The sequence below is a fragment of the Podarcis raffonei genome, chromosome 5 (genome assembly GCF_027172205.1).
Source record: "Podarcis raffonei isolate rPodRaf1 chromosome 5, rPodRaf1.pri, whole genome shotgun sequence".
In the NCBI taxonomy this organism is placed as follows: domain Eukaryota; kingdom Metazoa; phylum Chordata; class Lepidosauria; order Squamata; family Lacertidae; genus Podarcis; species Podarcis raffonei.
The window spans coordinates 31,096,933-31,113,479 of NC_070606.1; the positions used below are offsets into that span (position 1 = coordinate 31,096,933).

Here is a 16,547-nt window from a genome sequence, read left to right on the forward strand (position 1 = left end):
CTGAGTCCAATGGCACTTTCTCCCAGGTAAATGTGGAAAGGATCTTAACTTGAATTAGATAGAAACAGTGGGTGATATCCGACAAAGTCATACATGGCTGGATAGCTCAGTTGATTAGAACATGGTCTGATAACACCAAGGTTCCAGGTTTGATTCCTGTATGGGACAGTTGCATATTCCTGCATTGCAGGGGGGTTGGACTAGATGACCCTCAGGGTCCCTTCCAACTCTACAGATCTATGATTCTATTATCTATGATTCCATGGAGTAAACCCATTGAAACTAATGGATCACTGATTTTAATGAGCCTGCTCTTTAATACTGGATATCACCCAATGTCCCTGAGGCTGCGTATACACCATATATTTAAAATTCATCCCTCCTTCTAAAGAATCCTGGGAATGTAGTTTAACCCGTACAATTCCAAGCAACCTTAAACTACAACTTCCAAAATTCTTTGGTGTGTGTGTGTGCTTTAAATGTATGGTGGATATGCAGCCTAATCATTTGTGAAAAGGACAGTTTGTCACTACCAAAGGTCATCTTGGTTGCTGTTGGCAAATTATGTTTGCATAGTTGCATGATTTCTAGCACAGCAAAGTAGCATGGGATTTGTGCTCTCTGAGGAGGCTACGTTATCTTCTGCAGCAAGTGAAAAACATCAGTCCGTTTTCTTGTTTTTGTTATTAAGAAAAGTGCATAATGTTATTCGAAAAAGAAACATCCCAGAAGCCAATTTTGCTTATTGTATGTGCAAAAACGTTTGTCGATACATTGCACTGTAACAAAGTGGTACAAGATTAATTTGCTGGTACAAATTTGCTTATTGAATTTCTGTCTCCAGTTGCCTGTTTCACCTCTTTGACTGGCTTGAGGCCCGGTCTCCAGCCCCATCCTGCAATCAACTTTTACTATCATTTTATCAGATTGCTGACAAGAGTTGTGCTATTGCATGCTCACAAAACAGTGGTGGAGAGGGGAAAGAAATAAACAGAAACCCAACAACCAGTCCCGCCTGCATGTGAAAGGTGCAGCATCCAATCTGTGGTACATCCACAATATTTTGATTGTGGATAAGTGCCCTTTTATATTTCACTCAGATTCCCAATAAACCAAGCCTATGAGGAACAGTCGAGGGAGCTGGGGATGTTTAGCATGGATAAGAGCAGACTAAGAGGAGATATGATAACCCTATTCAAATATCTAAAGAGCTATCACATAGAGGATGGAGCCAGCCTGTTTTCTCCTGCTCTGGAGACTAGGACCTGAAGCAATGGATTCAAGATACAAGAAAGGAGATTCCGACTAAACACTAGGAAGAACTTTCTGACAGTAAGAGCTGTTTGACAGTGGAACAGTCTTCCTTGGAAGGTGGTAGACCAGGCATCCCCAACCTTCGGCCCTCCAGATGTTTTGGACTACAAGTCCCATCATCCCTGACCACTGGTCCTGTTAGCTAGGGATCATGGGAGTTGTAGGCCAAAACATCTGGAGGGCCGCGGGTTGGGGATGCTTGTGGTAGATTCTCCGTTCTTGGGGGATTTTCAGCAGTGGTTGGATGGTCATCTGTCATGGGTGCTTTAATTGAGATTCTTGCATTGCAGGGGGTTGGACTAGATGACTCTCAGGGTCCCTTCTACCTCTATAATTCTATGAATATTCAGCATTTATATAGGGCTTTAGAGTGTTAAAAGCATTCCACATAACTTTATTCATTTATGTCTTCCTTGTAAGACGTTATAAACGACTCAAGATATAAAAAATACCAGAGGGGTGTGCATTTTAAAACTTGAAAAGAATATACAAAACAAAATAAGGATAAACAGTAAAGCATCTTCAGTAGTATCGACATGACTGGGTCACACTACAGGGAAAGCCTGTGTGGATAACGAAGTTTTAACTCAGTATCTAAGCACCATGACGACCCAGAACAGGACACCCAACAAATATGTACGGTGTTATCCTTGGCGCAATGATGGGGAACCTCTGGTCCTTCAAATGTTTCTGGACTCCATCTCCCATCAGCCCTAGACAGCATGGCCAATGGTCAAGGAGGATGAGACTTCTAGTTCAGCAATGTCTGGAGGGTCACAGGCTCTCTCCCCCTGCCCCGGTATAAGCGTAGCTCCACTTGTTGGACTTCCAAAATACATGAAGCAGTGCTAAAAGTTCTGCTCCGGGTGGTCATGGAGTGTGTGTTGGAGCAGGGTCAAAAGCGCGTCTCCTGTGGACTGCAGGGACCTGGCAGTGGCTCTTCAAATAGGCTGGCTTCATTCTAATTAGAGTTTACATACAATTCCCAAGGCCTGGTCTTGTAGCATGCTGGCAGCCAATGCAATTTTTTTCCAGCCACAGGGCTCTAGGCCAGTGATAGGCTGCTCAAGTCAGGAGACACCAGCTGCAGCTTCCAGACCAACCTCACGGGTAGCCCCCTCCCCCTTATCTCAGTCTGTCTTAAAACAACTTTACAAGGTAGGCCAATGCTATCCCCATATTGCAGATGTGGCACCGAGGCTGGGAAAGCAGTTCCCGTTGATTTCCAAGGGAACTGAATGCAACCAATTTAGTCCAGATCTAACCCCAGTGTCCAAGTACACATGTAACTGCTGTTTGAAATGGCAACTGACTCACCTGACATCCCTGAGAACTTCCTTTTCTTCTTTTCCTTTGAAAGGTAAGGTCCAGCATGTGGTGACCAAGTAACTAATGTTCTGGAAAGCCAATGTTGGGCCATGGATATTCAGCTGAGTAACAGCATCCTGAATATTTGCAAGCTCCATTCCAGGCAGCCCCTTCGCGTCAGAATGCTGGGAGAAGACCCAAAGGCTTCCCTTTTAGTCAGTCACCTGAAGGGAACAGGACATGCAATGCTTTACTCTTTTCACTGTCTCGCTTTGCCTCAGCTCACGCACCTTTGCTATCTCAAAAGCAATCTTACTTTTATCTATTACACAGGCTCGAAAGTCATAATTCAGACAAAGTCCTTCTCACTCAGGCCTTGTGCAAGCAGAGTTTTATGAATAATGATCCAGTGCTATTTTTCCTAGAAAAGGAGGCGCTGGAACTCACCATGAACGTCTTCCTTGTTCTCTCGTAATGGCGCTGGCACCCACCTGAGAGGTGCCAGAACTGAGTTCCGGCTGGGGAAAAAGCTCCAGATAAAATAGATCTCTGTTGCCCCTTGAGGAAACGTACATTCATGAAGGAACAATAATAGAACATGCCATAGCTGATCAATGAGCCATACAACTCAGCAGTCTATCTCTTGCCTAGGGTATGAAGGCAGCAGATCCACTTCCTGTTCTGAGTCCTTTGCATCTGCGACCTAGATTTGCACTATATTTGAGCACTAGAGGTGCACTTTCATGGCTATTAGACACCTGCAGGTCGCTTTTCCTGAAGTGTGGATATCATTATGCAAATAGTGAAATGACATCAGGAAGTGAGTCATGCAGAAACGTTTACTCTTTGACATGTTGCTATTTTTTTAAAAACCCCAGCAACGATGGGAATCTACATGGAATGCTGGGTCTTTCCACTGCAGGTATCGCAGAAGATGTGGTCCTGGAGCAAAAGTCACCTGTGGAGTGACTCCCAACTCACTTTTCCCTTTCATGTGAAACATTCAACATGAGTATGGCTCTAATGGCAGCCAGCAAGATGAGCCCAAGATCTCTGTATACGTTAGGAGTGTAGGAGAAATTCATTTCAGCCCCTGTCCAAATGAAAACCTACGTAATTCACACCTCCCCAAACACTATATGAACGCAAACACTTCTCTGATCAAATAACACATATATTAGGGGGCAACGGACCTAAAAGTACACGTGTTAGTGAACATATGAAAATGCATTGTTATGAAAAATTACTTTGCAGAAATGTGTGCATTAGAGAAAAAATGCACTCAAGTGTTGGTGGATTTTCATGAAGGGTCTTTAAAAAAGTTATTATGCAGGTTCCCAACTCCTGCATTAAAGATTTTTGAGTGGCCATCTGCAATGAGATGATCTATTGCTGAACTTTAATTCCTTATTTTTCTTTTCCAATACTATTTAAAGTTGCAACTTGATAAAATACTCGAAGCAGCTAACAATAAAAAGCAAAATATCGCGTTAAAATATATATATATATATTTTTATAATAATTTTTTATTACAAATTTTTATAACAACACAAACATATAACAAATACATAAACAAACAAAAAACACAATCAAAACAAAAAACATGTACCATTTCATATCTTAGTTTCTTACACCTTTCTTCCCCGACTTCCTCATGCCTTCCTTCTCTGTATTCCCAGTTCTTATCAATTACTCAGCAAATCTTCCCTTATTTTAATAAAAATTCAAACTAATCTTCCTTATTCTCCTTGTCTTAACCATTACTAATAGTAACCATTTACTTTCCAATCCAACATCATTCTAACTCTCATTAATTTTGTAGTATTTCTTTAAATAGTCCTTGAACTTTTTCCAATCTTCTTGCGCTGCTTCTCTTCCCTGTTTTCGGATTCTGCTCGTCATTTCTGCCAAGCCCATGTAGTCTATCACCTTCATCTGCCATTCTTCCAGTGTGGGTAAGTCTTGCGTCTTCCAGTACTTCGCAATGAGTATTCTAGCTGCTGTTGTAAATATCGCGTTAAAATAATGGTACATTAAAATGACAGCAATAAGTAGAAACTCAAATCAAAAATCCTATAAGAATCACAAAACAGTGCCTTTAATATCACAGCAGATTCAGGAAATAGGAAGCAACTAAAACTTTGGGTTTCAGTGGGGAATAAATAAAAAATTAAACTTGGGATTTGAACTTCCCGTTCAAAATTGGATGCTTCATTTCCTGAGCCAAAGTGCCTTGCAGCACAATATTAGGCATTTTACTCAGTTCTCAACATGTTCAATGCAGCTTACTGCCCATGTAGTTTTTTTGGGTTTTTTTAGGGGTTAGTAACCCTAAATCATGCGAAAAGGATAGGCTGGATGAATCCGAAGCCGGAATTAAGCCGGAAGAAATATCAATAACCTCAGATATGCAGATGACACAACCTTGATGGCAGAAAGTGAGGAGGAATTAAAGAACCTTTTATTGAGGGTGAAAGAGGAGAGCGCAAAATATGGTCTGAAGCTCAACATAAAAAAAAACAAAGATCATGGCCACTGGTCCCATCACCTCCTGGCAAATAGAAGGGGAAGAAATGGAGGCAGTAAGAGATTTTACTTTCTTGGGCTCCATGATCACTGCAGATGGTGACAGCAGTCACGAAATTAAAAGACACCTGCTCCTTGGGAGAAAGGCGATGGCAAACCTAGACAACATCTTAAAAAGCAGAGACATCACCTTGCCAACAAAGGTCCGTATAGTAAAAGCTATGGTTTTCCCAGTAGTGATGTATGGAAGTGAGAGCTGGGCCATAAAGAAGGCTGATGGCTGAAGAATTGATGCTTTTGAATTTTGGTGCTGGAGCAGACTCTTGAGAGTCCCATGGACGGCAAGAAGATCAAACGTATCCATTCTTAAGGAAATCAGCCCTGAGCACTCACTGGAAGGACAGATCCTGAAGCTGTCCAATACTTTGGCCACCTCATGAGAAGAGAAGACTCCCTGGAAAAGACCCTGATGTTGGGAAAGATGGAGGGCACAAGGAGAAGGGGATGTCAGAGGATGAGATGGTTGGATGATGTTCTTGAAGCTACCAGCATGAGTTTGATCAAACTGCGGGAGGCAGTGGAAGACAGAAGTGCCTGGCGTGCTCTGGTCCATGGGGTCACGAAGAGTCGGACACGACTAAACGACTAAACAACAACAACCCTAAATCTCCAGAAGAAAACGAAGGTATGCCATTATTATACTTGGACAGCAGGTGGCGGTGTTTGTTCACAATTACCATTCTACAGGAAACTTCTCAAATCAGCAGTCAGCTTTGGAGAAAAGCATCTTACATAGTCGGAGCAGGAAAGGAATACATTTAAAAATAGTTTTCTGAATTTCAAACCTTAAGGTACCAAAGCTGGTATTCTACCATCCAAATAAGATACTTGTGGTTTTGGAGGCCATGTGCTTCCCTCCAGCCTAGGAGAAGGGAGGGTTAGCACAAAGGTGGCATTAAGGGTAGAGGTGAAAAAACAAGGTACCTGGTTGGAAGGAAGGGAACTCCATATCCCTCTGCAGAGGGAGGGACCTTCTCCCATCATTATTTCCAGCTGGAGGCAAGCTCAAACATACACACATTTGTTCATGTTTGTCCCTTGCTTCTCTGTTCTCTTCTTCCCCTCTAGCTTTTGCTTTCCCCACTCCTCCAGGACAGTAAGCAGAGATTCGTTTTTTTCTTTACACTTACAAAACTCTAAAGCAGGGATGGAGAACTTACTAGCATGGCCAATGGAAGCTGGAGTTTCCAGCAACACCTGGAGAACCACAGTTTAACCATCCCTGCACCACATGAACACCATGGCTTGCTTTGCCCTAAGTTGTTATAACTCACATGCAGTTATAACAATGGGGGACGGGACGTTGATGTCTTTTGCAGCAAATCTGTCCAGTCTGCAAGCAGTGTGCGTCTGTTTAAACACCTGCGTGTACAAGTCTGAGAAACCTGGCCAGGCCAGGCGTCAGAGATGTGGGCGCCCAAGTGTATAAATTCAACAGGTGAAAAGCAGCTGCAGAAGTTGCCATTTCTTACTACCATGGCAGGAGAGAAAAGACAGCAAACCAGCACAAATCTACATCTACCACTTTCTAGCAAAGCAATTCTCCTTCTCTTGAGGGGATGAGTAACGGAAGGCATAAGTGGGAGCTGTGGCAAAATGCTGCAGTGACTAAGTGCTCCCACATTCTCAAATTCCAAGCCAGCCAGCCATGTCCAGGAGACTCCATTCTGTTCCACTTCAGTTGAAAAAGAAAAGTCAATAGTGGCCCCCATTTTCATTGGAACTGTGGCACATGGGGAGTGGGGAGTTACATTAAGGGGTTCTGATCAGACCCAGAACAATGTCTTATTCCACCAGGGATGGAGATTAGGGAGGAGTCCTCCCACTCGCTTTCCCCTGCAGGATTACTTTTTTCTTTCTTCTGTACATCCCACTTCTCCAAGGTGGCATGAATGGATTCCCCACCCCACCCTTCCACTTTACCTTTACCACAACCCTGTAGTTAGGCTGAGAGACTAACTGGCCCAAGATCTCCCAGCGAGTGTCATGGCCAAGTGAACCCTGGTTTTCCAGGGCCCCAATCTAACATTCTTGCCACTACACTCTGCTGGCTACCAGTTTCTGACTTGGACAGAGGTGTGCCTGGAGTGACCGTCTCTTCTGCAAGCTGACTTGACTGTGAGGGCAGAGTGTCTTGGGTGCCTTTTCAAGCCTCTGTTGCTACTTTTCCCTTTGACTATTTTTTCTCATTAAGCCTTCTAGTGCTACTATTTTTGGGGGGAGGGAAGACACCTTTCTTTGAGCCCGCATTAATTAGTTTCAGCTGTCACCCGGATCCTGGTTCTTCAATTACTCTGTGCAGCTGCTTTCCCCAGAGGTTTAACTGCTTCCTAACTAGAACAACTCGTAGTTCGCAGAGTGACCACAAATGTCCACTTCTTTCAAAGGCAGACTTTATTCAGCGCTCTGAATGTGTAGAAGCTGCCTCGTGAATGGCTCAGTGCTCACAAATGTTACCTGAAAGACCACCTGCCCCTGCACTACTCTAAGATCACTTGGATCAGCCTCTGAGAACCTGCTGTCTCCTATCAGCCAGCGCTGCCAGTCATCAGGGATGATGAAAGTTGTGGTTCTAAACATCTGGAGGTTTCCAGGGTGGTGAATAATGACTGACATCATCTTGGGAAATACTATTCATGGTATTGCACCCTACAGAATACCGTACAAGGGTGATCCTGCAATGGGTCCCTATGTGATGGAATGCCCTACCCTCTTGCCATAGGTGAAGCAGCAATCATCAGTTGCTTTGGGACATCTTGTAAAGACTTGTCTTTTTGTCCAGGTGTTCCCTGATCCATAGGATTGGACTCTTGATTTTATTTGTATGGATTTCCTGAATTCCTGCTTTCATACTACTGCTTTATTGCTTTTACCTTTTGTTTCAATAATAGTGAAGACTGTTTTCATGTTTTTAATCTGTTTTGAGATCTAAAATAAAAATTTAATGGTTTACAAATGCGATAAATAATGTACATGTGTATATTGAGCCTACGTAGAAGCTCCTTGCAAATCAGAAAGGAGCCATTTCTCGTGGCAGAGAGCATGATTTGCTTGCAAAAGGTTTCCTGCTGAGTCACAGGCTTCTCCAGTCCTCAGGGATGGCTCAAACAGCAGGTCGGGTGAAAAACACTCTGCTCAAGACCCTGGGAAACTGCTGCCATCTACTGCACTGTCAAATAAGCTGCTTACACAACATGCCTTTAAAGTGAATGCATTCCCCTCCCCCCCCCCAAATCACAGGACATGTAGTTTCTTATGGGTGCTGGGAATCATAGCTCTGTGAAGGGGTAACTACAGTTTCCAAGATTCTTGTTGCAGGGGTTAGGTGCTTTAAACGTACGATAGCGTGTATGCAGCCATAGTCTGACATCTTCTGATTTTCAATGCATGTTCTAATCACGATTTAAGAAAAATGCTGAATCTCTTATAGGTGTGTATGTGTTCCAAAACGGTTCAGTTTCACTTAAAATGGTTCAACTTCCCCTTTTTCAGCATACATATATTAATTTTCAGTCTCTGGACTTGGGGCAACCTGGAAAAGTTGACTTGCATTGTCTTCCAAACATCAAATATAGCCATAAAAGCCCATCACCATCACCGTAGCCCAGTATGATTTAGGGATTCTAATGAAGCTAGAAAGCAATGGATCACAAGTAGTATAACATCTGGCACGTTGGAGATCAGTACTCTTTCCAGGTGTCCCAGTGTCTAATGCCCCCTTAGAATTATTAAGTTTCCCCAAGACAAATTGTCTAGGTATTGGGCTGCATTTCAGCTCAGCGAACTCATCTCATCATTCACCAACATCAGCACCAATTAGCCCTCACCCCATCTTACGGCACATTACACAGAAGCAAACCCAGCTTTGCCATCGAGGGCTTACTTATCAAGGAGTTGTGGCCAATCCTCTGCCCTGACAAGTATATCCACATGATTGCAGATGTTTGCAAACATGATGTCACATTACGCTTTTTAGGCGTGTGAAACCCCCTGAAACATAATGGTGAATGGGCCCTTACCATTCAAGTCATCTGAAAAACTGCAATGTCCCTGCTCTTCCTCTTTCCTGTCCCTTCTCCCCCGCCCCATCTGAAGCAACAGAAGAGAACAGCAGGCCAGGACCAAGTCACGATTGTTGTTAGGTGTTGGCGAGAATAAATGGAAAGAAAGAGGGAGAGTTGTGAAGAGGTCATTTTAGAAGCTCTTTCACTGCCACCCCCTCCCACTGAGAAGGAAGTTAGAAAAGCAGAGTCCTCAAAGCAACATTGAAAGCAAGGCAGGATAATGTGTGCCTGGCTCAGGCAAGGAATCCCCGAGTGCGAACTGCAGTGTCTTAATTATCAGTCAACAATTACTCCTTTCAGGGTGGAACATATGGTAGATGGTTTGCTTAAGAAAGAAAACAAAAATACTTTAGAAACTTAAATGATGTTGGGAAAATAGTCGAAATTGCTTTAAAGGGATTGTGAAGGGGGAGGCGGCACGCTCAGGATGCAAGTACCGCACGAATCAGCTGGGCTAGGGTTTGTTTTGAAGGCGTTGCTCCCACCGCACATGACCGGATTCGCTTGCTTGCTTCCTAAGCAGGTCACTTCTGGGGGAATGTCCTGTCCTCGCAGCCAGACCTTTTGAAGCAATGACAGGAGCAGCTCCCAGGTGGACCTGTGAACAGAACCCTCCATTTCTGCTGTGTTTTTGCTTATGGAGTACACTGGTGCTTCTACTCCAAATAGCTATACTGGCATGAGGTGAACAAATGAGGAGCCAGGCCAAGCCATGGAACAGGTTGGAATTTCAGACAGTGGAACCCCACCATTTGTTTAAGCCAGCACTCATGCTCAAACTGTTTGGTTCTGCTAAGATTAAAATAAGTTCGGCACACTTCATCTTTGGCAGAGTTCATATGAAGGAGGAGCAAAGGAGTGGCAGACCTCCTCACAGAGAGTATTCAGGAATTCCAGTGTAACAACTTCTACAGGTGTTTCCGCCTGTTGCAGGAGGCAAAGTGTATCGTGACACCATAACAACTAATAAATCTGTTGTCTTTAAGGTGACGCAAGACTTAATGTTTTTTAGAGGAGCATGCAACTCCATTTCTGCTTCGTTCTGTCTGCAAACACATGAGAAGGGGCAGAGGTGAAATGATGCAATGCCTTTGGATTGTTCCTCATGGGGATGCAGCGTAGGCCAGAAAAAAAACTGGCTAGTTTTGTGCGTTCCACAGCGGCTTCAGCTGCAGAAGTCAATGGGTGAAGGTTTTCACAACATGGAGAAAAAGGCTATCATCTTCTGCGCACAGGACTGGCTCTACTGTTAGGCAATATGAGGCATCTGCCTCAGGCAGCAGATGCTAGTGGGTGGTGAGAAGGAACAGTAACTGCAACACCTTAGCCATTTCTTCTTCCTCCAGCACCAATAGTCACTCAAAAACTAGGGGGGAGGGGAAACTACATGAGGGAACCAAAAAAGAACATAGCAGTAGCCCAACAAATTTATTTGCATGTCTGTCGCCTGGAACAGCTGATTTTAAGAAAAGGAAATGCCACAATCGAGCTAAAGTCTGTTTGGAAGTTTTTGTCCCTCCTGTCCCAAATATATTGAGGCTAGAATTCTATGCACGTTTACTGGGTAGTAAGCCCTGCTGAGGTGGCACTGTGGTCTAAACCACTGAGCCTCTTGGGCTTGTCAATCAGAAGGTCAGCAGTTTGAATCCCCACGACGGGGTGAGCTCCCGTTGCTCGGTCCCTGCTCCTGCCAACCTAGCAGTTCAAAAGCATGCCAAAAAGTGCAAGCAGATAAATATGTACCGCTATGGCGGGAAGGTAAATGGCATTTCCGTGCGCTGCTCTGGTTTTGGTGTTCCGTTGCGCCAGAAGCAGCTTAGTCATGCTGGCCACATGACCCAGAAAAACTGTCTGCGGACAAACGCCGGCTCCCTCAGCCTGTAAAGCAAGATGAGCGCTGCAGCCCCAGAGTCATTCGCGACTGGACTTAAACGTCAGGGGTCCCTTTACCTTTACACCCCGCTGAACAAAGAGGGGCTTGCTTCCTAATAAGCTCACACAGGATTGGTCTGAACGAGTGTGACTGGTTTCCTGAGGGTGGGGGAAGAGAGGGAGAAAAATGAGGTCGTTCCTCTGAGCCAGTGGTTCTCAAAGGGTGTGGTGCGCCACACTGGGGTGGCAGGAGACGATGGCAAGTGTGGCAGGAAGATTCAGGGACAATTAAAGAAACATTTAAACATTTCAGTGTAGTATAAGATAGTATCAAAATAGTTTTTATATATAAAAGCAGAAACAGTATCCATGCCTCTCTTCAAGAGCATGAACTACTCTTCTACAGCTCTCCACAACATGGTGTGGTGAACAAGGATTCTCAACCGTGTCCAATAGGAAAAATCAGGAAAGAGAAAGGCTTCTTTATGTTGACTAGGATATGAGAGTTCGTTTGTATCAAATAAGACCTAATGTAAATGAGATTACCCGGCAAAAGCCAAGCCTAAAATCCTCACCAATTATACGCATAAAAGAGCAGATCCAATTCAACACCACCCCATTAAAAGAGAAGCAGAAAATTAAGGTCCAAAAGGCTTGAGCGAATAAAAATGCCTTTGCCAGGCATGCCTCCCTGGGGAGAGCATTCCGCAAGTGGGGAGTCACCCCCGAGGAGTCTGTTCTTGGGTTAAAACCCTCCACGGCTGCCTCGGAAGGGGGCACACGGGGGCTGACTCTCAGGCCAGGCAAGCTCTGTAGACCTAGCATGGCCACCTGTCATAGAGGCTTTAGTTGAGATTCCTGCATTGCAGGGGGTTGGACTAGATGACCCCCGGGTCCCTTCCAACTCTACAATTCTACGAGATTCTATTGAAGTGTTTTTTCAAAGCCTGCCTCTAATGGAAGACACACAAGCCACCACCTGAAGTAGCCCGATGCATGCTCTTACCTGAAGAGTTAGCCCCATGTACAGCCTCTTTCAAAACTGTGCTTCTCCCAGGACCTCAGCAGAATGGTCTATCAGCACCAAGCAGTTCCACCTACCAAATATAAATGCACACACATTAATGCCTAAGTCATGCTCTAGTCTATGTCTGTATTATATTCAGAAGCAAAATATTTCACCACTTAAATAAGGGCTGCATGCACCCCATGCATTTAAAGCACCCGAGTTCCACAAAGAATCCCAGGAACGGTAGTTTGTTAAGGGTGCTGGGAACTGCAGTTCTGTGAGGAGGGCAAACTATAGTTCCCAGGATTCTTTGGGGGGAAGTCATGGGCTTTACATGTGCTTTGAATGTATGGGGTGTACGCAGCTCGTGTACTTCCACTAGTCTCCTCCTCAACCTGCTGTGGGGCAAAATGACTTTGGACAGCTAATGGAATGCAGGAAACCAATGGAGCCAGAGGCACAGTGGCTCATTCAGAGCCTCGGCACATAAAAAGGTACTTGTTTTACGGATGTGCATCTGACATCCCAATACTTGTGCCTGCTTGAGGCTTCGCACACATCTGCTGATATCAAAGGTGGCTTCCAAACAACCATCATCTCTGTCAGCTGCTTGTTCCAAATTACCTCACTACTCTGCACAGGCTGGGAACTGGGTCAAGAGAGGCATCTGCAGGCATGCAAAATCTGCCTGCATGCACCTTGGGAGAGGTTGACCTTTCGGTTCCAGTAGCAGCCCCTCATGCACTGCTGTGGCACACATGTGTGGATGACCCCCATATTTCTACATGGATTCATTGCACCCACAAACAACTGCTGTGACACTGCAGGTCGATTGCTGCTGCTGTGAATTGCAACCCAAAGCAACTGCAGGGTCCCAGGTTAGGCTGCTGTAACAGGAGAACCACGCCATGCACACTTCTGATATGCCCCCATGCCTCATGTGTGTGGCTGTAACTTAGCACAGGGTAGGGAGACTCTGGCCTTTCCAGTTGTTGGACTTCCCTCATCCCCAGGCAGCATGGTCAATGGCCAAGGATGCTGAGCATTGTGGTCCAGTGATATCTAGAGAGGCGCATGTTTCCCAGTCCTGCTGCAATCAATTGAAAGAGTATCACCAAAAGGGTTAGGATTGGAGTTTCCAAACTATGGTGCACAGACCACCATTTATTCAGGTGGTCTGTGAAGAACAGTGGCCACAGAGCATTAGATGTTCATATTGATTTTAACTGTTTTTATTGCTTCTTTTATTCCTTATATTGCATCTTTATTATTGTTGTATTTTGTATCGTATTCTGTAGAATCCAAATGGTAATATGATAAAGTACGAATAATTGAAACAAAAGAAGCAATAAAAATACAATTAGAAACCAGACAGCATCTAGTACAGAGCAATACAGTTGCAACAGCAGGCAGAAAATTTGTTATGCAATTTTCAAGAAGTTGCTGTGTGGGTGAAAGGTCTGGGAACCACTGGGTTAGGATATTTGTGTAACTGCAAAGACAATTTCATATTTACATGTTACATCTTTTAGTGTAGGGTGTTTTTTAATGGCTTAAATCTTAGAGGTTACACACAATAAACTAAATCATTTACTGGGTTTGACAACAGGCAAAAACTATGGTGTTCTTCATAGCTCAGTCGGTAGAGTCACACGTTGGGCAAAAGATTCCTGTCTTGCAGGGGGTTGGACTAGATGACCCTGCAGATCCCTTCCAACCATACAATCCTATGATTCCACGAAGATGCTCTTATGCTGGTGCAAGATGAGCTTGCAGTATCTCCAAATCTGGGAGAGTTGTGTACAGCTATTAACCAAATGAAAAACAACCAAGCCAGCGGACCTAATGGGATACCTGCCAAGGTCTTCAAAGTAGGCAGAATTGAACTTACACAACAACTTCACAATCTCATCAAAAAAATCTCAGCGAGAGTGGAGATCCCAGCAGACTTTAGGGATGCCAAAATTACCACTCTTTAAAAAAAGGTGATAGAATGGATTGCAAAAACTTTCATGGCATCTCTATTAGCTGCGGCTGGCAAAATTCTTGCAAGGATCTTAGCAAACCATCTCCTAACAGTATCTGAGGCTACTGTTCCTGAATCCCAAAATGGTTTTCGACCTTCTAGGGGGACAGTGGACATGATTTTCGCTGCTCGACAGCTTCAAGAAAAATGCAGAGAGCAAAACCAACCCCTGTATTGACCTGACTAAGGCCTTTGACATGAAATCATAATGCCCTGTGGACTGTCCTTCTGAAAACTGGCTGCCCAGATAAATTTGTGAACATCCCTCGGCTCTTCCATAACATGAGAGCAACAATTGCAAATAACAATGGCTCTCAAAATGAACCATTCACAGTGGCATCAGGTGTTAAACAGGGTTTTGTTATCACCCCGAATCTATTATTTTCATCACCATGATCCTACACTTTGTTGAAGGGAAACTCCCCACTGGAGTAGAAATAATTATCAAACAGATGGAAAGCTCTTTAACTTGAGTCGGCTGAAAGCAAAGAGCAAGGTTACCATAACTTCCGTCAGAGCTTCAGTGTGCTGATGACGACGTGGTGTGTGCACACTCAGAGGATGACCAAACCATCCTAAATATCTTCACAGAAGCTTACAGAAAGCTTGGCCTATTGTTCAACATCCAAAAAACACAAGTGCTGCACTAACAAGCACAAAACAACCCCTCTGCAGCACCACAAATCCAACTCAATGGTGTAACGTTGGAAAATGTCAATCACTTCTCCTACCTGGGAAGTTATCTTTCCACAAGGGCCGACACTGATGCCAACATCCAGCATCGCACGAGTTCTGTGAGTGCAGCTTTCTCCCAATTGAAGTTCAGAGTGTTTGAGGACCGGGACATTCTCAGGGACACCAAAATGCTTGTTTACAAAGCTATTGTACTACCAACTTTACTGTATGCTTGTGAAACATGGACCACTTATAAACACCATCTCCAGCTCCTCAAAAGATTCCATCAATGGTGTCTCCAAAAAATTTACATATCACTTGGGAAGATAGGTGAACTGGTGCCAGTGTACTGGAAGAAACAAAGATCTCCAGTGTCAAAGCAATGATTCTTTAACATCAACTTTGTTGGACTGGTCATGTTGTTTGGATGCCTGATTGTTGTCTATCAAAGCAACTACTCTATTCCGAACTTAAAAATGGAAAGTAATGCTGGTTTAAAGAGGGTTAAAGACTCTCCCCAGACAAATCTAAAAAAATGTAGTATAAACACAGACAATTGGGGAACCTGTGAGGGCTCCAACTGGGGAACAGCCTTTACCAAAGGTGTCATGGACTTTGAAGATGCTCAAACTCAGGACGAAAGGGAGAAACATGCTAAGAGGAAAGAACCTTTGGCAAACCCTCACCGTGATCAACTCTCACCCAGAAACCTATGTCCCCACTGTTGAAGGACATGTGGATACAGAACTGGCCTCCACAGTCACTTACGGACTCACTGCTAAGACCGGGTTCATGGAAGACAATCTTACTCGGCTACGAGTGATCGCCAAAGAAGAAGAACTCGATGACCCTGCTGGCCCCTTCCAACCATACAATCCTATGATTTTATGAAGATGCTCTTATGCAGGTGAGTTAAGGAAGGGGAAGAGAATTGGGGAAAGAGAAAAGGACAGTGGGGAGATCACATTTTAGGAAGTGGGGAACCTGTGGTTCTGCAGTTCCAATTGGACTGCAACTCCCCTCCAACCTAACCAGTGCTCAGGGGTGCTGCAATCCAGCAACACCTGCGCCCCCAGACTGCACCTAATTTTAACAGTGGGGATGAAACACGGGGGCAGATTCCCATGTAGCATAAGACAATGCAGAAAGGAAGCCTTGAAGTGGAACTCGTTTCCTCTCCTAAGCAAGCTCCCCGGTCTTCAGCGGTGCGCCCTCGCTAGGACTGCAGCCTGAAAGCAGCTCAGGCCTGGGGTGCGCGCACGTCGGGCGGGGAGAGGGGAAGGCAGCTCGCCGCGGAGGGTTTCGACGTGACTCACCGCGCTCGGGGTCCATGGCCAGGCGGGTCCGGGGCGCGGCCGAGCTCCCCTCGGGCCTGAAAGACGCCTCTCCCGGCTGGGCTGCGGCTCCTCTCGCTTCCCGGGTTCCTGTCTCGACGGGCCCACCTGCTCCGCCCCAAGCCCCTGGCTTCGCGGGAAAGAAGCCTTTCCTCCCCTCGGCTGTAATACGAGCTCTTGCAACCCGCCCTCTCCTACCACACGACTTGGTTTCCCCTCACGTGTCCGCTTTCGGGTTGTTGACACCGGACGCCGATCTATAATAGAGGGGCGAAGCGTCTGGGTTGCGTAGAGGCCTCGTGAAAGGCTCGGAATAGCAGCTGCGGAAGAGGACGCATGTGAAACAAATGCCGAAAAAG

At 45.0% G+C, this 16,547-nt stretch overlaps 1 protein-coding gene across 6 annotated transcripts in view; it reads right to left on the bottom strand.

Moving 5' to 3' along the window:
- LOC128413927 (broad substrate specificity ATP-binding cassette transporter ABCG2-like) overlaps positions 1-16,475 on the bottom strand; it is a 30,654-nt gene extending 14,179 nt beyond the window's left edge. Inside the window, exons 1-3 of one of the 6 annotated variants that reach the window (XM_053388469.1) lie at positions 16,171-16,475; positions 12,151-12,241; positions 2,632-2,846 (exon numbers count right to left, since the gene is read on the bottom strand). In XM_053388469.1, the coding sequence (XP_053244444.1) occupies positions 2,632-2,780 (149 nt within the window). In that variant the 5' untranslated portion in view covers positions 2,781-2,846; positions 12,151-12,241; positions 16,171-16,475. Of the gene's footprint in view, positions 1-2,631; positions 2,847-12,150; positions 12,242-16,170 lie in introns of those variants that run through there. The other 5 variants (XM_053388468.1, XM_053388472.1, XM_053388467.1 and 2 more) reach the window with 5 other exon arrangements.
- Positions 16,476-16,547: the final 72 nt, after the last annotated feature.